The 22,322-nt window shown below is 43.0% G+C and overlaps 1 protein-coding gene across 1 annotated transcript in view; it reads left to right on the top strand.

Annotated features, from left to right (window-relative positions):
* Nucleotides 1–22,322, top strand: part of USP53 (ubiquitin specific peptidase 53) — a 53,474-nt gene that overhangs the window by 22,016 nt on the left and 9,136 nt on the right. The window contains exons 6-14 of the mRNA XM_040418270.1: nt 4,561–4,666; nt 6,302–6,448; nt 6,557–6,706; nt 6,790–6,958; nt 7,978–8,130; nt 11,850–11,996; nt 12,749–13,487; nt 18,358–18,422; nt 20,277–20,379. Coding sequence (XP_040274204.1) covers nt 4,561–4,666; nt 6,302–6,448; nt 6,557–6,706; nt 6,790–6,958; nt 7,978–8,130; nt 11,850–11,996; nt 12,749–13,487; nt 18,358–18,422; nt 20,277–20,379 — 1,779 coding nt within the window. The remainder of the gene's footprint in view (nt 1–4,560; nt 4,667–6,301; nt 6,449–6,556; nt 6,707–6,789; nt 6,959–7,977; nt 8,131–11,849; nt 11,997–12,748; nt 13,488–18,357; nt 18,423–20,276; nt 20,380–22,322) is intronic.

Below are 22,322 nucleotides of genomic sequence, written 5' to 3'. Positions count from 1 at the left end.
TTAAAGGGGTTGTCTCACTTCATTAAGTGGCATTAAACATGTAGAGAAAGTTAGTACAAGGCACTTACTAATGTATTGTGATTGTCCATATTGCTTCCTTTGCCGGCTGGATTAGTTTTTCTATCGCATTATACACGGCTTGTTTCCATGGTTACAGACCACCCTGCTATCAGTCAGTGGTGGTCGTGCTTGCACAATATAGGAAAAAGCACTAGCCTATGTGCGCTCCCATGGTCCCAGAGTCTGATGCTTTTTCCTATAGTGTGCAAGCACGACCACCACTGATGGATTGTAGGGTGGTCTGTAACCATGTAAACTAGCAGTGTATAATGCGATAGAAAAATGAATCCAAAGGAAGCAATATGGACAATCACAATACATTAGTAAGTGGCTTGTATTAACTTTCTCTACATGATAAATACTACTTACAGAATCGAGACAGCCCCTTTTAGCTGGATTTACACAGGCCAACTAAGCAGCCGATTGTTGGGAAGGAAGCGTTCCTTCCAGGCATTTGGCTGCTCGTCTAGTTAAGGAGACCCTCAGCTTTTTTCTTCACTGTAAGAGAACGAGGGATCGCAATAGGGATACAGAATCAAGGTTTCTGAGTAGCAGATCGCTGTTTAGATGGCACGATCTGCTGCCCAGAAGCCGTAATCGGTGGTGCCTGGCGGCACATTTACATTGCCAGATTGTTGGGAATGACCATTCGCAGGAACTGTTATTCCCCATGATCTGCCTGATTCTCGGGCTGTGTAAATGCACCTTTACTCATTTTGTGGTAAGCTGATAAGACATAAAGAGGACCTTTTAATGCGATTTTATTAAGAGAGATATATACCTGTACAGGGTGGTGATGCTACCACCCTGGTTGATTTTTTATTTTATTTTTATAAATATGCCCTGCTGTGCCTCGCTGGATTTCTCCCGCTCAGTATGCTAATACTGAGCATCAAAGCAATGGGGAGGAGACGCAGTCTTTTTCTGTGGGCGTCTCCTTCTCCCTGGCTGTAGCGCTGTCCAATCGCAGCGCAGCGTGTCACAGCCAGGGAGACCTCCCACAGAAAGACTGCGTCTCCTCCCCATTGCTCAGATGCTCAGTATTGGCATACTGAGCGGGAGAAATGCAGATTTAAAAAAAATCAACCAGGGTGGCAGAATCACCACCCTGTACAGGTATATATCTCCCTTAATAAAATTGCATTAAAGGTCCTAAATCCCAGGTCATTCACTCCCTATGTTCTTCTTGCATTGAAAGTGTTGGTAGAAACCCCTTTGTTAAAATGGTTTGGAATTGAAAGTTGGGAAGGCACTGCATTCCTTCATTGTGTAGCAGCACAGCCTCAAAACATAATGGGGTTGCAGCTCAACCTTGCAACGACCCCAGAATCAACACTGATGGAGTTTTGTTTCGTTTCTTGGTTCATGGTCATGGTTCCTTCAACTGCACTGCTACAAAGCAATCTTTGGCCATGCAAAGCTTGTCCCGGGCAAGTCGCTTTGTATCCCCAGCCCTAAAAGAGTTCAACAATTGATGACCCTTAACTAGAATACATCCTCCGTATCAGATTGGTGATGGTCCGACATGCTGCTGGTTCTGGAACCACACTGATTACTGCAGCACTACTCCCATTCACTTCGGTGGGAGGTGCCCTGCGGTAACCAGCTCCATGCACTATCCTGTGGACGAATCTGGGAAGTTTTGGCACCTGAGCTAGTGCAGGGTGTCACACCCTCGCCGATCAGATATTGATGGCCTATCCTAGGGGATAAATTGTTTAAATCCTGAAGAACCCATTTAAGACAGTACACTTAATAATGAAAAGAAACATCCATGCAGACATTAGTGACTGTCCACCCTCTCACCTTCTCTGGTGGTGGCTACAAGAAGCCAGAATTCTATTTGTATCAGTTAAAAAGGAGCTCCAGATGCGAATATAAAGAAATAGTAAGAAATAAATCTGGAATTTTGAACCTTGTGCTAAATAATGGAGATTTACTAAGAATGGAAATGCTCAAGTTTGACCAAGACTGACCCTGGAGAAAAGTGATGGTCATATGAATACTTCATTTTTCTAGCCTGCCTTAATATTTTGTTTTTCAGTTTTATTATGTCAGGGTTTATTCATGTGAAAAAAAAACCATCAAAGAATTTACAGTAGAAATCAGTGGCTGACATGCAGTGGATCACATGTGGCGTTAGCCCACATATGTGCATGTTGTTTGCTTGCAGGGCATGTCTGTGTAGTGGAGATATCGCTATGCAGCCTTTTGCACTGCATTTCCTTCCTATTTGGTCTAATAGCAAGTTTTTACCCAGCATTGATCTCAGCAAGTGAGGAATCTAAGTGAATGGGGAGCTAAACGTCGCTGACAGCTTTTGGAAATGCAGCGTGTTACTTTTGAGAACCTTTCAAAAGGCGAAGCGCGTTTCTCCAATATGTAGCATTTTCAAATTAATCCTGTCAAAAACACATTTTGCCTTGTGTTTCAGACATGAGTGGCAGGAAATTACTTCCTCTGCATTCTTATATCGAGTGAGTCAGAGGCATTATAAGCTTTGCTGGGCAAAGTTTTTCCAATCTTCCGATAAATAATGCGCAGTTAGCGAGGCGTGGGAGGATTTTAGCATGTTAATGTTGTATTTAAATTGCAGCCTTTTTTGAATTGTGACTCAAGCTGTAAGTGCACCATGTTATTTGGGCCCAGGGTTCCAGACACAAGCAGATGTTCTTTCTTTGGGCTGCTGTGCTGCCTCTTGGTATGACTTTCGGAATGAAAATCGCTTTTACTGTTAAAGTTAAAAAAAAACTAAAATACTTACATCATGTCTGAATGGGTGAGCTCTCTGCAATTTAGCTGCAGTATGGCGCTGCTAATGTGCTTTAACCTTCGCGGGAAATAAGCGCATGTAAATATAATTGTATGGTAAGAATTGATAAATGCCTCGATTCATGTTGCTTTCAAGTAGGTTCCCATTTACATTACATTTCTAAATTTATTGTAGCCAACCGGTGAGCTGTAGATGGGTATTTGACAAGGGGGGACAGGAATAGCTAGTTAATGTTACCTGCTCCTTTCATATGAATGTCTCTTAAATTTGCTGGGCAGGCAGGGGACCTTCTTATGGAACGCTGACAAATGGATGCAAAGACTTGCGTAGTGACCAAATGAAAAACCTTAGCGTTTTGCTCTGCAGGCAACACTTACTTTAGTGATCCTATTATTCATTTGTATCCAATGCTTATAGAAGAACAGCAGCGTTTTGTGATACAGGCAGCTGAAACACAGCCTTTGGTGTGGCAGTAATGACAGTTATAGCAGTTGTAGCTGACCCCAATACTTCTGAGGCACATAGGTCACTCAGGCATGTAAATGAGCAGAAATAGAAGAATATTACTTCTAATATGTACTGCTCTTAATGGTTGGCGCTACTAAGGCTATGGAGTCTGTAGAAATGTTCCGTCTCCAGCTTAAAAAATTGTTATTAATATTTTGTAATTTATTAACTTTCATATCAATTTTGAAAAGTTTAGAAATGTTAATCATAAATGTATTTTATGTTCTATAAGTCTAAGGCCCTCATCAAAACAGTGATAAGGGCAGGGTGTTCTAGTGGTGATAGATAATCAGTTCTCATATCACCTGTCCTTATACTATAAACAGTGATAAGCAGGGTGTTCTAGTGGTGATAGATAATCAGTTCTCATCTCACCTGTCCTTATACTATAAACAGTGATAAGCAGCGTGTTCTAGTGGTGATAGATGATCAGTTCTCACCTCTCGTGTTTTCTCCTGTCCCTTATACTAGGTATCTTCATGCAGCTCCAAGGCCCTTAGTTACAATAGCTAAAACTGTGCTGTACTTGCACTGTGTACGCTGGCTTTTGTAGTTCCCCGACATAGATCTTTTACTGGATTCCCTTCTCCGACCTAGAGCTGCACGGCATAGTTGCGTTTTAATCAAACATATTTTAATTATACTCACAGGAGATAGAATCAGTGTATCAAAAACATTTCACCTGGCTAGCAAAGTCTCTTGGCTGTCCTTTTTGCCAGCTTCTTCCGTGGCGTTCTCGAAGAAGAATAGAAGAATTGCTTCTAAAATGCCAAATAAAGTAATTGGTCATCACAAATTATTGCAGTTTATAATTAGATTATAATTTTAGATCTTTTTACTCTAGCATATTGAATCAAGTGTGAATGTTAACTCTGTTTAGTGCCCCAATCCAAAATCAGGAGAAATGTGGATAAATCAGTGTACTGAGCAAATATAATTGACCTCCCCTTCATAGTTGTGCTAATTCTAATGTACAAACCTGCCTGGCTAGTCGGGATTAATTGAAGACTTTGTTAGATGAGTTTACATTTCTCTCTGCCCTGGGAGTTAATTTACATGCAAAGAAGCCACAAATGAAAATGAAAAATCCCACGGGACCAGTAATCACTATGGCAATAGATGGTAATGAGAAATTGAGCATATAATGAATTGTAAAAGAAAATGAATATATTCCCTTTGTGATGCTTTTAACACCTGCATACCTTCCGTGTCTTATCTAGTAATGAAGTTGATCGAATGCTGGAGAGACATGAGCGCCTGAAGCAAGAGATGTTTGCTGAGTTACTACAGGCTGCCAACACTGCAGATGACTATAGGAAGTGTCCTGTAAGTAGATGGAAGTCATAGAGAGAATTTAACCTCCAAAAAGTCTCAAATAAAGGGCTTTATGACATTTTGGGGGGGTTATTTGTAAACGTTTGCATTTCTACACCACTTACTCCAGTTTCAAAAAATTGGCTGAGAATGTGAATTTAAAAAGGTTTTCTGAGAATTTTTTTTTACTGGTGACCTATCCTCTGGATACATCATCAGCATTTGATCGGTGGGTTCGACACCCAGAATCCCTGATGATCAGTAGTGCCATGGCCTTCTCTCTGTCTACCAAGCACAGTGCCCTACATTTGATAGCGGCTGTGCTAAGTATCACAGCTCAGCCCCATTCACTTCAATAGGGTTGAGCTGCACCTAGGCCATGTAACCAATGAATGTGATGTCACATGGCCTAGAGAAGGCTGCACTACCGCGAGCGACAGTGCCTTCTCAAACAGATGATTAACGGGTGTTGGACACCCACTGATACAAATATCTCGGAAAACCCCTTTTAAAGAAGCCCCATCACCTCTCCTGACATGTCTGTTTTAGTAATTGCTTTCTACATGGAATAACTATTCTGGAGCATCTATTCTTATGACTTTGTTGTGCCATCCAAATATTCCTACTAGAAGGACTATCCAATCAGTGCTACAAGTCGTAGACAAATCCCCACCTGGTGACTCCTAGTTGGCAATTTATTCATAAATCTCTATTTGGAATAACAAAGGAACGACGCAACATGGTCATAAGAATATATGCTCTAGAATAATTATTACACAGGCAATGGAAGTAGTCCCTGAAACAGACTTGTCAGGAATGCTACCAGGTCCTCTTTAAAGGGGTTTTCTCATCTCAGACAATGGAGGCATATTGCTAGGATATGCCCCCATTGTCTTATAGGTGCAGAGCCCCTATAAGTGAAGAAGGCCGCACTGCGCATGCGCAGCCGCCCTCCATTCATTTCTATGGGGTCGCCGAAAAATAGCCGAGCGCTGGCTTGGCTATTGCCATCTGCCCCATAGAAAGTAATGGGAGCATGGGCCGCGCATGCGCGGCACACTCCCATTCACTTCTGTGGGAGAGGCGGGGATTAGCGCTTGGTGGTGGATGGACCCCGGGAAATCTGGGGTCCTCCAGCCACAGCGCTCCCCGCTCCGTTCTCTATCTGTGCAGGTCCCAGCAGTGGGACCCGCACCTATCAGACAATCGGGGCATATCCTAGCCATATGCCCCATTTGTCTAAGATGGGAATACCCCTTTAAACTACCTGTGGGTTTTTAAAAAGTTGCACATTGTTGTAATCTTCCTCCAGTAACGTATGACGACAGCAGTGATAGATTTAAACTTGGACCAAATGTATCAGACATTGTGAGACATTGATAAATTTGCCTCAAATTACCACAATATGAACTCTCACAAATCTGCCTTTAAAAAAAATCCCCACATGATAAATCTTCCCCATTGAATGTCAAATGATGATATTGTGAATATTTCAGAGGCTGCTTCTTCATTATGGCCTGGGGGTAGCAGACATTTTTGAGCAGTGCAAAAGGGGTTGTATACATTGGTGATGGTCTGAGATGATAGATTTTACAACTCTGATCTGTCTCTGAAGACATTTTCATATTAATATCTGCATTCGTTTAGAGTAATTGTGGACAGAAGATCAAGATTCGTCGGGTGCTAATGAACTGTCCAGAGATAGTAACTATTGGTCTTGTGTGGGACTCTGAGAACTCGGACTTGACAGAAGACGTTGTTCGGAATTTGGCTACACAGCTGTACTTACCTGGGGTTTGTACCAATGTGCTCAATATCACCAATGCATTCTTCTGCATATGATGCCTCTTTTTTTGTTTTCCAAGAGTGGTGAACTGAAGTATTACTTTTTCTTTTCCCTAGTTATTTTTTAGAGTTACTGATGAAAAAGCGAAAGAAAGTAGACTTTACCTTGTGGGTATGATCTGCTATACAAGCCGACACTATTGTACCTTTGCCTATCATACAAAAAGTGCCAGATGGGTCTTATTTGATGATGCGTCGGTGAAAGAGGTAACTCTAGAAGTCTTTGTGCAAGGATTTTGTTTTAGTTCACTGCAACTTTTATGTTCACTTTTTTCCCTCTCATTGTTCAGGTTGGGACCAAATGGAAAGATGTAGTCACCAAGTGCATTCGGTGTCATTACCAGCCTTTGCTACTATTTTATGCAAATCCTGATGGCACCGCAGTGACTACAGATGATGCTCTCAGGCAGGTCATGCACTGGACACCTTACAAAAGACTCTTCAACAATGAAGACACTGGTGTGTATACAAAAACATTAAAGTACATTAATCTGTCTCATTGCTTTGTGATTTAAAAATATATATTTTTTTAAGTGGGGTTTTGGCCAACACAGTTGGCCAGACCTGTAAAGGGAATCTTACTTACCTGCTTCCCAGCGATGGCATCTCGTTTCTCCTCCTCCCGGCCTGTGAAGCTCCTCTGGGCTCCGTCGCTGTAAACATTCGATTTGACACCGCTTGCAGCCAATCACTGGCCGCAGCGGTGACCGGAATCCTATTTGTCATGACATAAGCGGAGCTGGTCTTCACCGCGGCCAGTGATTGGCTACAGTTGGCATTCAACCGAATGTTTGCAGCGAGGGAGCCCAGAGGAGCTTCGCAGGCTGGGAGGAGAAGGAGCGAGGAGCCATTGCCAGAAAGCAAGTTAGTAAGCTTCCCAAGTGGGTGCCAAAAAAAACCTCATTCTTGCACAACCCCTTTAAAGTGGTTAAGAGAACTCCTTGACAAGACAGCCCCTGTGCATATTAGGCTTTATAGACCTCTTAGAGGGGGACGAGCTGAGCTGTCCTTGTAGTGCATGAATAGTGATTACTCTGAATGGCTGCCATGTAATACTACATCTTTCCCTGGGGAAATATCTGTCTGACTGTGTCTTTCCCACAAAATTGGCTGTTTGCCAAGGTGGCTCTATAATGAGCCAACCCCTTAAAGATTGGGTGTCACCATAACCTGCTCCGTATATACTGCAAAAATATCTGTTTTAGCTTTGGCATCCAAGTACGTACAGAACTCTGTATAAGTAATAGCCTATTTCACACACTTTCCCAGTGTATATTTTAAAAGAAATCTGCGGGCAGTTTATATTAGATGGGTGAACAGGCGAGGGAGAGGGCACATATAGTCCGCTTGTTTTCTCACCAGTCCACCCCTTCTATAGTTTTCCACTTCTTTTATGGCTTTTGCCACCTGAGACATGAAACTGCAAGTATAAAATGCTATCGATAGTAACTCCTGCACGCGCTTTTGTTTCCTCTAAGCCAATGATCGAACGACATCCACATCAAAAAAGCCAGAGTACAATAGAGATTGTGATCTTGGAGAACATATATATCAGAACAGCGGTTGCAAGCATCAGAATGATCCAGCATTTAATGGTGGCGCTCTTCAGATGAGCGCTGGAAGGGGACCTGGTATGTAAAACTAATATCCATAATATGGTTCCGCGCGACAATTCCCCACACTTCCTACAATACCATAAGCAGAGGTAAACGTGCATTCACAGCATCGATCCAAATATGTATATATGTACCTGTTTGAACCTTGCTGTCACTTTTCTGCATGTACCGATCCTCGTTTGTATGCTGGTACTTGTGATCAAGGTGGGTTAGAGAGCAGGGTGGATAAAAATCTGATATTATTTTTTTATTTTTTTTTATTTAAATCGGATTTTTTTTTATATAAAATGCTTTTTGAGGAAAATATATTACCATCCAAAGGTTATTCCATCATGAAATAAAGATTCGTTTTTTAATTATGTAGAATAAGGCTGTACGTGGACTCCCATATTGTTGAATGGATTAGGCAGTGGCTGAGGGACAGGCAACAGAGGGTTGTAGTCAATGGAGTATATTCAGACCAAGGTCTTGTTACCAGTGGGGTACCTCGGGGATCGGTCCTGGGACCCATATTGTTTAATATCTATCAGCAAAATTGTAGAAGGCCTCGATGGTAAGCTGTGTCTCTTTGCTGATGACACAAAGATTTGTAACAGGGTTGATGTTCCTGGAGGGATACACCAAATGGAAAAGGATTTAGGAAAACTAGAGGAATGGTCAAAAATCTGGCAACTAAAATGTAATGTTGATAAGTGCAAGATAATGCACCTGGGGCGTAAAAACCCCAGAGCAGAATATAAAATCAGTGATAAAGTCCTAACCTCAGTATCTGAGGAAAGGGATTTAGGGGTCATTATTTTAGAAGACTTAAAGGTAGGCAGACAATGTCATAGAGCAGCAGGAAATGCTAGCAGAATGCTTGGGTGTATAGGGATAGGCATTACCAGTAGAAAGAGGGAGGTGCTCATGCCGCTCTACAGAGCACTAGTGAGACCTCATTTGGAGTATTGTGCGCAGTACTGGAGACCATATCTCCAGAAGGATATTGATACTTTGGAGAGAGTTCAGAGAAGAGCTACTAAACTGGAACATGGATTGCAGGATAAATCTTACCAGGAAAGGTTAAAGGACCTTAATATGTATAGCTTGGAAGAAAGACGAGACAGAGGGGATATGATAGAAACTTTTAAATACATAAAGGGAATCAACAAGGTAAAAGAGGAGAGAATATTTAAAAGAAGAAAAACTGCTACAAGAGGATATAGTTTTCAATTAGAGGGGCAAAGGTTTAAAAGTAATATCAGGAAGTATTACTTTACGGAGAGAGTAGTGGATGCATGGAATAGCCTTCCTGCAGAAGTGGTAGCTGCAAATACAGTGAAGGAGTTTAAGCATGCATGGGATAGGCATAAGGCCATCCTACATATAAGATAGGGCCAGGGGCTATCCATAGTATTCAGTATATTGGGCAGACTAGATGGGCCAAATGGTTCTTATCTGCCGACACATTCTATGTTTCTATATGTGTAATTTTTTTGGTAAATAAATTCCATTAATCCATTCACAATGTCATGCTCTTCCAGAGGTTTTTGTAAGATTATTGGGCAGTTTCTCTGCCTACAAGATATTATCACAGATGCTTGGTTTACTTTTGCAGTTCTCAAAACTGAATTTGACTCAGCAGAGATCACATGCCTCGTCACAGCAAAAATGTTATAACATGAACAGAGTTGAGAAAAATACCTCAATCCTAACTTCTACAAACCTATGAATGCAGAATCAACCTAATCAAACTAATATGAAAAGTGATTTAAATCCTGATTTAAATCATTTTGATTTAAATCAAATCCACCCTGTTAGGGAGCCCTATATAATCTTATGAAAACGAGCTTGCCCCGGCCGGTGGCACTGCTCAGTATTAAATTCGCTAACTCGCGCTCAAATCAGAGCACTTCGTGACGTCGCTGAACTGAGTTACGGGTATCTAGGAGTGTCAAAAAAGCTCCAACGCGTTTTGGATGATCGTTATACTTCGTCAGGGATATAGACTGGCTCTCCTAATGGTCCTTATATAGGATTCTCTCCCCCCCCTCCCTTAACTCTTAGTTCTCTATCATACTTTGATGTTTCAGCCTGCTCTTCTCCTTCATTTAAATGCAAATAGTTCAATGTCTGAATTTAACCCTGTTGGTGCTAATGTGTTCATATTAAAAATCCAACGTGTCTCCACTTTAGACATCTCCTCTATCTCCCTTAACTATTTCTATTCCACTGAATTGAGTTCCCACACTTAAACCCCCATGTTTCTCCTTATAGTGTCGGGATAATGGATGGCCATCATATTTTCTATAGATATTATAAATATGTTTCCCCATTCTTTTATTTAATGACCTTGTTGTACTTCCTATGTATATCTTATTACATGGACAGGTTAATCAGTAAGTGACACCTCGACTTTTACATGTGATATAATCTCTTTATATCATGTACAAATGAGCCATCTGTATTTTTTATTTGTATTCTTGTCCGTTTGGTGGACAAGAATAGGCAGTTATATTAATGGCTGTCCGTGCCGTTCCGCAAATTGCATTCGTGTTTTTTTGCGGGTCTGCAATTTGAGGACAGCAAAACCCACCGGTTGTGTGCATGTAGCCTTAGTATGACAATTATATTGTGTGATAATAGGCAGTATTTCGAATTGGTAGGTTCACAGAGCATAAAAGCGCCAGTGTAATATAGTTTTCAAGTATGGTATGTGAAACTATTCTTCTGTCTGGGTTTGGACGATGCATGCACGTGCTTACCTTCTCTGTAGTTTGGGAATTGCTGAATATGCCATATCTTATTACTCCTGTAAACTACAGTGAAGTTTCTGAAGTGCCACATACTGTAGAAATCAGGAGACCCCCCTTTGTGCCAATAAATGGGGGTCCCAGAGCTAACCACACAGTGCACTATTAGTACTTATCTGTTTCTGCTCTGATCTTGTGGACTTTAGCTGTATCAGTAGCACTCAAAAGTCTGTGTAGCCAAGGGCGGACTGGGAACTTAAAGTGGCCTTGGAAAAAATACTAAAAGTGGCCCTGTTTTGTAGTCGGGTCCAAACTAATGGAAGGCAGGGCCAGCAATGCTATGTTGCGGCACATTAAACCCCCCCAACAAAGCCAAATACCACAGTCCATCACAAAATACATCCCCAAATATATCCACTGGCCGCTATGAGAGGGCCCAGGCGGCCCCCCAGGCATCGGCCTACTGGGAAGTTTTCCTGTAAGGTCTATGGCTAATTCGCCCCTGTGTGTAGCCCTGGCCCTAGGGTAAGAACAGGCAATCTGGCTGCCAAGGGTGGCTGAAAGCCATGTGCATTAGTCAGTTGCAATATCATGTGGGTGGGGTGTCTAGTACATGCGGCAGTTGGACAGACTGTTCCTACCATTAAACATGTCCTGCAAATTTTTATTTAATAGGTCACTTGGCAGTAGGTCAGTGTGTATGTATATATAATTACAGACACTTATGTGTGAATGTAATGATGACCTATGTCAGTGGTTACAATATTACAGTGAAAGGATTAGCTTGATACCGTTTTCAGTGGGATTTGAAGAGTTCTGCTCACATACAGTATGAGTACCTACCTATACAGGCAGCTATGTAAATCATATACAAATGCGGTAATCAAATCTCAAAAAGGTATTGAAGGAAGGATTCTCTCCATATAGAACACTGCATGTGCCGTTTCTCAGAACTGAGCTAATGGAATAATAATTATAGACATTTATTTATTTATTTTCAAGTTAAATTAGGTCGTAATGATCCTCAGGAAAAATTGAAAGATTTGTCCAGAGAATGTGCCCAAAGAGCGAATAATCTAAAAAGTGCATCATCTTCTCAAAGAAAGCCTTTGGATAAAACGCAGAAGAAGGAACCTGCCAGGCCGAAAGGTAGTTTGATCCATTTGATGCTAATGATTTACTATAAAGACAGACTTTTCTTTAGTTTATTTCTGAAAACAGTCATGATCCTGCGTTAAATGTTATTAATAAAGGAGGATTAGCCATATGCATTACGTAACTTTTTTATTTTTATTTTTTTGCCAATTAGTCCACGGTCAGAATAAAGATTTTTTTTTTTACATGGGCCAATCTGATTATTGGGCGCGAAGCAGACGTTCCTGATAACTGCCATATCGTCAGCGGAGATGAGCACTCAATTTACATGAAGCAATTACCTCCGCTGTATGGGGACAAGTAGCGAACACTTGTCCCCCGTGGAAACGAATTGTTCCTGCAGAGAAGATCTTGTTCAGACGGCACGATGATTCTTGGTGCCAGCGGAAAGGCATGATCACCCGATGGGATGATCACTGACAACTTTTATCAGGAATTAGCGTTTCTACAAATGCTCATCCTTGATAATCTGCCAGGTCCATGTAAAAGGACTTTAAGGCTTTGTTTTCCACCATGTTTTTGGTGCATATGCAAAATATGTACCACTGGCATATTCAATCATATGGCATCCTTTATGTCCCCTTTTCTTAAATGTATGCTAAAATCCCATTTACTCCTAGTTTAACATCTGGCCTCTACATTGGAAAAATCATCTGCATGTGAAAATAGTCCAATAGTGTTCAGAAGTGACTTCAGAGTAGATGAATTAGAGAATAAAACTGATCTCTTTGATTTTTCTGTTGCAGAACAATCCTCTGGAGCTGTAGTATATCCATCAAAATCCTTCTCTGGAACCCAACTGAAACCTGCATCTTCTCCTACTAGAAATGGTTTCAGGCAGTTTCCTGACCCTCACTTCTTCAGCAGTCAAGGAAGAGGGCCATATAAGCAGCCGAGATCTGAACAGCAGGCCAGGCATGTTTCTCCCTCTACTGCAGTGCAGTCCACAGTCCCCGAATCCAGGCCGCTAAGTCGAGTGAAAAACAATGCTTCGAATGGCTACGATACCGACGGCAGTCAGGAATACAGAGAAAAGACAAACGGCAAGAACAGAAAGCCCTGGAGACCCATGCGAGAGACTCTAAACGTGGATAGCATCTTTAATGAGAATGAGAAAAGCCAATCAAGCCCTCGGCATATAGCGCAGTCTAATGGCAAACACCAGGCTGTCAAGAGTCAAAATGCTAACCACTGTTCAAAAGAGAGTCCCAAGAAGAAAACCCTGATGACCATCTACGAGGATGAAGTCAAACAGGAATCGGGCAGCAGGAGTTCTTTAGAATCTCTAGGGAAAAGTCAGACCGAGAGGAACAAACTCAATTCCGATTCCAAAATGTACCATCTTGACAGTTGGCAAATGCAGAGAGCGGAGTCTGGATATGAAAGCAGTGATCACATCAGCAGTGGTTCAAGCAATCTGGATTCTCCAGTTATTGAAGGAACCAGCTTTGCTGATATGAAGGGTCTTCAGGAAAGTCTTTGCAGGTAAATGAGAATATGCACAATGATTTGCTTTCACAGATACAGTGTTTGAAGCCAGAGCAAGGAGTAGATTGAAGAAATGAGCAGTAGAATCTTTCCTGTATACTTCTCCTTTCTTTACCATCCACTGCTGGCACTTGGTTCGAAAACTGCATCAAATGCCACGTATGTCAGCGTTTTAATGTTGGTTCACATCTGTAAAACCCGCCGACTGTACCAGTTCTGAGTGGAGTCCATCTGGACATGATGCAAATTGGTGTAGCTATGATGGCTGGTGTACTAGTGTTCCCTATGGAGTACTGAGATTCCTGTCCTACCTGGATGTACTCCCATCTGGATATTTAAGGCTAATGCACCTCTGGGACCCACACCTATCTCAAGAACGGAGTCCCATCTCGCACCACCATGAATGGAGAGATGACAGTGCATGCTTGGCTCTCTCCATTCACTTCTATAGGCGTTCCAAAAATAGCCTGCTAAATGTGCTTTACTCTTCCATGTAACTTCCATAGAAGAGAATGGAGAGAGCTGCACATGTGTATTACAAGATGGGGCCCCATTCTCAAATGCGGGTCCCAGAGATTATCAGATATTTATGGCATATCCTGTAGATATGCAATAAGTTTCCAGACAGATATACCCCTTTAAGTCTCATATATAGGTGCAGGAGGGGCACTATGGGTAGGCAGCTACAGTCTTTTATATTGCTGTTTGAAGCCGTCACAGCACTTGTGCAAGCTTTGCGTCCTCTTTAAAGCTTCAACTCTTTTCAATGTTTGCTGTATATGTTGCGTCTTTAAACATGGCGCCCGCTTGTGCGTGCAGAGGGCGCCGGGTTTCTGTTTCAAATAGCAGAGACCCCCAGCACATGTATGCGATCATTCATAAGGCTGATTGCATACATTTCGCCCCTCAGATGCCGTGGTCAATTGTGACCACGGCATCTGAGCAGGCCAGAAGCCGAAGCCTCAAGCGGGCTCTGGCAACTATTAGTGGAATATACCAATGCAGACCACTAGCTGGCAGCACTGTATTATTAATATTGAAAATGAAGTGTTCAATGATGGCTATATAGCCATCAATGAACACAATGGGCAATCTGATAATTAGCAGTTATAGTCACCCAGGGTGACAATTTTTTTTTTATTATAAAAGTTCATATCGTACTCCCCTTTCCCCAAAACAAAAATACTTAACCAATAAAAAAAAAATCATATCATCACATGCGAAAACGCCTGTACTATTAAAATATAACAATATTAATCCCATATGGTGAATGGCGTAACTGCTCCGTACGCGTAACTACAAAAAAGTTGGGTCAGAATATGGTGATGAAAATTTTTAATCTTTTTCAAGATTTAAATTTTTATTTTATTTCCGGATAAGGGCTCTTTCACACTTGCGTTGTTCTTTTCCGGCATAGAGTTCCGTCGTCGGGGCTCTATGCCGGAAGAATCCTGATCAGGATTATCCCCATTCATTCTGAATGGAGAGAAATCCGTTCAGGATGCATCAGGATGTCTTCAGTTTAGGACTGGAACGTTTTTTGGCCGGAGAAAATACTGCAGCATGCTGCGCTTTTTGCTCCGGTCAAAAATCCTGAACACTTGCCGCAAGGCAACGGATCCCATTGAAAGGCATTAATCCGGATCCGGCCTTAAGCTGAACGTCGTTTCAGGGCATTACTGGATCCGACGTTTAGCTTTTTCTGAATGGTTACCATGGCTGCCAGGACGCTAAAGTCCTGTTTGCCATGATAAAGTGTAGTGGGGAGCGGGGGAGCAGTATACTTACCGTCCGTGCGGCTCCCGGGGCGCTTCAGAGTGACGTCAGGGCGCCCCACGCGCATGGATGCCGTGATCGCATGGATCACGTCATCCATGCGCATGGGGCGCTCTGACGTCATTCTGGAGCGCCCCGGGAGCCACACGGACGGTAAGTATACTGCTCCCCCGCTCCCCACTACTACTATGGCAGCCAGGACTTTAATAGCGTCCTGGGTGCCATAGTAACACTGAACGCATTTTGAAGACGGATCCGTCTTCAAATGCTTTCAGTTCACTTGCGGTGTTATGGATCCGGCGGGCACTTCCGGCAAATGGAGTACACGCCGGATCCGGACAACGCAAGTGTGAAAGAGGCCTTAAAACGCAAGAAAAATTTTACAAATGTACTATCGTTGTAATCATACTGACCTGGAGAATGAAGGTAACAGTTCACTTTTACTACATAGTGAATATTGTAAAAAAAAACTGTGGCAGAATTGCGTTTGTTTTCCAATTCCAACCCATTTGGAATTTTTTCTCCGCTTCCCACTACATTGTATGCAACTGTAAAAAATAAGCCCTCATACAGCTATGTGAACGGAAAAATAAAAGAGTTATGACTCTGGGAAGGCGGGGAGTGAAAAATTTTAATGCAAAAAGGGAGAATTGCCCAACCTTCTAAGGGTTAAATGGGTTCTCCAAGTTTATATTTATTGATGACCTATCCTCAGGATAGGTCATCAATATCAGATCGGCTGGGGTCCGACACCCGGCACCCCCGCCGATCAGCTGTTTGAAGAGAAGGCGTGCTCCGTGCCAGCGCTGCCTCCTCTTCACTGTTTATCTTCTCGCCGTTGCATCTGCAGTGGTGAGCAGGTGTAATTACACCCAAGTCGTTCCCAGACACTTGTATAGGAGCGATCTGTACAATTGAAATGAATGGGACGGCTTGGGTGTAATTACACCTGCTCACCGCTGCAGATGCAATGGCTAGAAGGTAAACAGTGAAGGGGAGGCGGCGCTGGCACAGTGCGCGCGCTTTCTCTTCAAACAGCTGATCGGCGGGGGTGCCGGGTGTCGGACGATCTGATATTGATGACCTATCCTGAGGATAGGTCATCAATAAATATGACTTGGACAAGCCCTTTAACTGCACGCCTTCTCCCTTGTAGTGGCAGGATGAGCAGTTGTAATCACACTGCACCACCCTTACAGGTTAAATGGTGAAGAGGCAGAGCACTGCCACCCCTTCAAATAGATGATCAGCAGGGGTGTCCAGGGAGTTAGGAACCCCGCTGATCTGATATTGATGACCTATTTAGAGGTCTGTTTTTATTCATCAGTGGCCTTATCTTATTCTACATTGTCCTCATGTTATTTATAGGTTTACATTGTGTATAGCTGGTATATATTGCATGTCCTTATCAGTGGACGTTCAGTGGATTCTCTGTGTCGGTTTTATTTTGTTACCGACACGTTGTTCACATTGTATACAATTTTTTTTTTTATGTGTTTGTCTGTTGGTGGTGTTTAATAAACTTGATATATATTTTTATCCATGGATATTGTTGGATGTGCATTCATATGGTGGTTCTTTTGACTCCTTCTTGAGTCTGGCTTGTTCTATTTAGAGGATAGTTCATCAATATTATACCACCGCACAACCCATTTAAAGCTCACTGGGAGAGACAATTGCCATGGCAGCCGTTTGACATCCAGGGAGTATTGGGATTTGTGCACATTCATTAAAATAGGACCAGAGGACGTTACTCACTGGGCATCAGACGGTTGTTGTGACAACTGTCCTGCCCAACATGCAATTGTGTCTTTTCACGTCTGAGCCACAGGTGTCCTCTCCATATGTCTAACTGCTCAGATGCCGCAGATGCTATTGACCGCAGCATCTGAGGGTTTGATTGGGCAGGATCGGAGTGTTAACTGAATAACACTGCTGCCAATCCGCTATTCTCTCCCTTGTGACCTATGACATGCAGTTACATCATAAGCCGTTAAAGAATTAAGTTGGCAAATGGATGCATAAAAAGCAGACTGCGTGAGCTAGTGGTGCAGCATTGCGTACCTTCTGTGCTAGCTGAATGTGACAGATGGCACTATATGGAGTCCCTGCCTCGGCCCTTCTGCCGGGTCTCACTTTATTTATCGGAGGAATTAAAAGGTCTGAATGAGGTTGGGGGAAAGTCGCCTTCTACTACATGGGCTTGTCTGGTCTCGTTGCTGATGGAGCTCGGTGATGCTATGGGTCCAGATGAAATCGTGACTGAAAGAGAAATCTGTAACAAATAAGATAGTGCTGCCGATGTTAATCTCTAGCGTGCCCTAAAATCCATGGATTTCTGCCGCCACAGTGTGTACAGGGGAATACGTAAAACCTCATCCAGTTGTATTATACTGTACTATGTGAAAATCCGCAACAAAGTAGTCATGCGTAACTATGACCTTTTAGGGTCCATTCACATGTCCATAACGTGTTTTGCGGATCCGCAAAACACGGACACGGCAATGTGCGTTCCGCCGGCACTAATAGAATATGCCTATTCTTGTCCGCAATTGCGGACAAGAATAGGACATGTTCTATTTTTTTTCAGGAACGGAATTGCGGACCCAGAAGTGCGGGTCTGCAATTCCATATCCGGGCAGCACATTGTGCTGCCCCATGGAAATGACTGGGTCCGCAAGAAATTACGGACGTGTGAATGGACCCTTAATGTCACATCTTTGAATTTTCACCTTTTTAATTGGTCAAGTAAGCGCCCCTCCACTCCATTCAAAGTGTATGTTACTGCCAAAGATAGCCGAGGTGTACACTATCTCCAGCAGTCCTATAGGGATGATGGGAGCAGTAGTGTGCATGCCTGAACTGCCACTCCATTCCCGCATTCTAGTGCTTGGTGAGGGTCCCAGCGGTCAGGCCCCCACTGATCTTCACTGTATAGAGGATGACTTATGCTAACTGGAATACCCCTTTAAACAGGTCAGGGCAGGAAGGATTTTCCAAACCAGATGACTCGTTTAATGTGTTTTCCGGATGTGAGACTTGGTTGAGGGCACAGTTTTATATCTTCATGGTGATATCTTCTGTATTTCAGTGACCATCAGCAGCCAGGGAATGGATTTCTTTCTACCTCTCCACACAGTAGAAGTCCGTTAAATGGTAAGCTATTGGGAATGCATGTGAACTGCAATCATTTTACTGGGGATTATGTATGGGTCAAATTATTTACTGTAACATCTAAAGGGGTTTTCTGAGACTTGTATACTGAAGACCTATCCTCAGGATAGTAGAAATATTCGTATGAGAGCAGCACAAGTGACCACTGAGACTTGCTTTAGGAATGCAACAGCTCGTCCTTTGACCACAGATCCACACGGTCAGTAGAATAGCACAAAGAAGGTTGACAGCAGCATATCCAAGCAGATTTCTTTTATTCACAATGAGTCCATAAAAAGGGTGTATACAAACACCAGAATAAAGTGCAACACTTCGACTACGCAGTAGTCCTTCTCAAGCATTGACAGACTACTGCGTAGTCGAAGTGTTGCACTTTATTTTGGTGTTTGTATACACCCTTTTTATGGACCCATTGTGAATAAAAGAAATCTGCTTGGATATGCTGCTGTCAACCTTCATCTTTGTGCTATCCTCAGGATAGGTCATCCGTATCTGATCGGTGAGGGTCTGACACCCAGGACCACCACCATTCAGCCTGGGCCTTCTCTCAGCTTACTATCAAGCCATCAATGGGGCTTCACTTCAGTGCGGCTGAGCTGTGCCTTATGTGACCAATGAACGTGACATCACATGGCCTAAAATAAGCTGCGAGAAGGCCACAGTGTTAATTTAAGTGTGAAGCACTGGTGCCTTCTCAAACAACTGATCATCAGTGGTCCTGGGTGTCGGACCCCCACCAATCAGATACCTATGCAGGTAATAGGTCATCCGTATAGAAGTCTCGGCAAACCCCTTTAACCTGCCCTTGGAGAATAGACTAGGATTATAAGGGGGCAGGTTCTTTAGTAACGTATGGTTAGGGAATTTTCGTTCATGCCCTTCTGTTAAAGGGGTTGTAGAAATTTAGAAACATATGGCTGCTTCTAGTAGAAACAGCACCACATCCGTTCTGGTATTGCTGGTAGGCTTGATTAAAATGAATGGGACTGAGCTGTAATATCGCACATAACCTGTGGACAGGTGTGGCACTGTTTATGGAAGAAGCAGCCCTGTTTTCTAATACTGAACTTGCTGGTTCAGTCTTGCTTACGTTGTTTCTGGAGCATAGCTCATTTCAGTGATGCCTCTGTTCAGGTCTAGCTCTCATTCAGACTACTAATCATATTGTCTTGTCGTTCAGACAAAGTGAACCTGGGCTAGCAAAGGGTCCTATGGTCATTTTAAGTTCGGTTCGATTGAACCATGGGTGGTCTAGGTCTGCAGCCCTATCGGGGATACGGAAATGCAGTGACTTCTCATGCACTCACAGGGGAGCATTCACTGGTATAAAACGAAAGGTGAAGGTCTCCTGCCACATGACAAGCATACTTACTTGAGGGTCTGTTATTGTAAGGCATTTTGCACTACCACCCACCCTTATTCAGATAATGCAGCATTGGTTCTACAGGCAAGGATGCAAACATCTGCCATATTTAGTTTTGCAAAGAGCCCTGGGCCAGGCTTCAGAACAGAATCACTAGCTAGTTTTAGCCATGCATGGCTCTCCGTGTCAGCAGAAGAGAAAAATAACGCTTCTATTTTTAAATGGACTGGAATCCTGAAGACAAACCCTCCTGGTGTCAGCGAGCATTACTCAAAGGCATGCCTCCCTCCTGCTGTGTAGTCTTCCTGGTGGATCACTGCTGCCATCTGCTGTGCTGGCTCTGGAACTGCAGCCGAATATTTTCTATGTCCCACTTAGTCTAGTCCTTATTAATCAGAGAATGGTGTACTGTATATGAAGACACAGGGGTACCTTTAGCTATTTTTTTTAATGCTTGCTATTTTGTATTTAAGGTTACATCAAAGATTATAATGGTTTGGAGCGTAGTAGATATGAAGATCGGTTATCCCCAGTTCCTCGTGAGCCCTTGCATATGCACAGTCCATCTGGTCAAAGGTAGGGCTGGAATTTATTCTCCACTGCTTTCTTTTTTGTTTTTTCATGCGTTTTGTTACTAGAATCATGGCTGTGTGTGTGTGTTTGTCTGACCTGTACATGAAATCCAGTAAATCCTCTGGTATCTGATAATCCAGAAGATGGTGCCTGTTTCCAGCATAGAACTACTTTACGGCTGCTACAGATCTTCTTTTGGGCCTTCTTCATGGAGGGTTTCTACATACGTTAGTTTTGTGTACTTTTCTCTGGCCCTCTGGTAATACAGAATATTTGATCATTTGGCATCTATCATGCGTAGTGTACTGTGTATGGGTTTTGATTTACTCTCGGATTGTCTAAATGCCTATTTGGTGCTTACATAGACCCTGAATGTGCACACAATGTATAACCACACTCTTTACATCTTCATTCAGAGAATATGTGCCAAATACTGTTAATGCTTATACATTCATTTTCTGGATAAAATGTACTAGATGCTGCACAACCTCACCAGGACAAGGAGGAATGGTTCTGTTTTCTTAAAGCGACCATTGGGTTCAAGAAAAAAAAATCACTTTAACTAGGGAATAAACGGTACACTTGCATGTCGCCTTTCTTTTCATATTTGTAGCAGCAGATCCGACAGTTCCTTGCCCCTCTTCTGTCATCCAAGATGGCCACACCGCTTCTCTGATTTCCTGATGCATACTGGTAGCCCAAGACACTTCCTGCTGCCCTTGGATTGGCCAGCACTACTCACATGAACAGTGCTGCCCAATCCGAGAGGGCGGAGCAAGTAGGAAGTCTTTGGCTTCCTCTGCACAGCGTGCATATGAGAAACGGTGTGGTCATCTTGGATGGCAGAAGAGGAGCCCGGATCTGCAGCTAAAAACATCAAATGGAGGTCACCAGGTAAGTATTTTGTTCATTCCCCAGTTAATGTAAATTTTATATATATTTTTTCTTGAAGTGAAGGGTCTCTTAAAATCCTTCTCACATAATCACATATATTGCGAGAAGTGCCCATGTGATCAACCACTGTGGGACTTCTTTGAACAACACGCACCCTCCAGCACGAACAGCCAGGATCTGAGAGAAATTTAATTGCAACTGTTTAATCCTCTGTGCACTGCGATTAATGCAGATTATGGCGCTGACAAAGGAAGACTACTCACTGCCAGCTCTGGCATTTTAATCACTGAGGCAGAACTGTCCAGTACAAGCCCCTGTTAAGGCGTACCTTAAAGTGGTTCTCCTGCTATTTATATTGATGACCTATCATCAGGATAGGTCATCAACATCCGGTCGGCGGAGGCCGACACCTGGAACCCCCGCCGATCAGCTGTTGCGAGCGCAGTTTCCTGTTGGTTGCATTGCCTGTTGTCTTGGAAGTTTTGGTGGTGCCGTGTGATGACAAGTACTTGCTCCATTCACTTTAATAATTACATTACGCCACCGCTGCAAGGGAGATGACGTGTAGTGTAATGAACAGGAAGCAGCGCTTGCATGGAGTGCCACCTCCTCAAACAACTGATCGGTCGGGGTGCCGGGAATTGCACCGCCACTGACCTGATATTGATGACCTATCCTGATGAGATATATATATGTGTGTTAGTAGCGTTTCGCTCTGGTAGATGGGCTAAGCGGGCGGCAAAATTCTTAGCTCAAAACTTCAGTGTTTATTCACATTTGAGGCAATTGTACTTTGCAGTCTTGGTGTTTATTCACACACAATGGAAAGTTCATATAACACAAGTCACCTTGCTGGCAGTTCTGCCTCCAGTTGTTTACAGCGTGCGGCTCTCAGCCCTCCAGCACGGCACAAAGCCTCAGATCCCAAATACAGAGAACTCTCTGCTGAGCCCAGCTGCCTATTTAAGAACAGCCATGTGCTGCCAAAACCCGGACCGGCATTAAAACTCCGGTCCGGTATTTGACCTCACCTGGCTGGAAACCAGCCCAGC

This window comes from Bufo bufo, chromosome 2, assembly GCF_905171765.1.
Source record: "Bufo bufo chromosome 2, aBufBuf1.1, whole genome shotgun sequence".
NCBI classification, from domain to species: domain Eukaryota; kingdom Metazoa; phylum Chordata; class Amphibia; order Anura; family Bufonidae; genus Bufo; species Bufo bufo.
The sequence above is the reverse complement of the archived record's forward strand: the minus strand, read 5'-3'. Positions and strand labels throughout refer to the sequence as shown.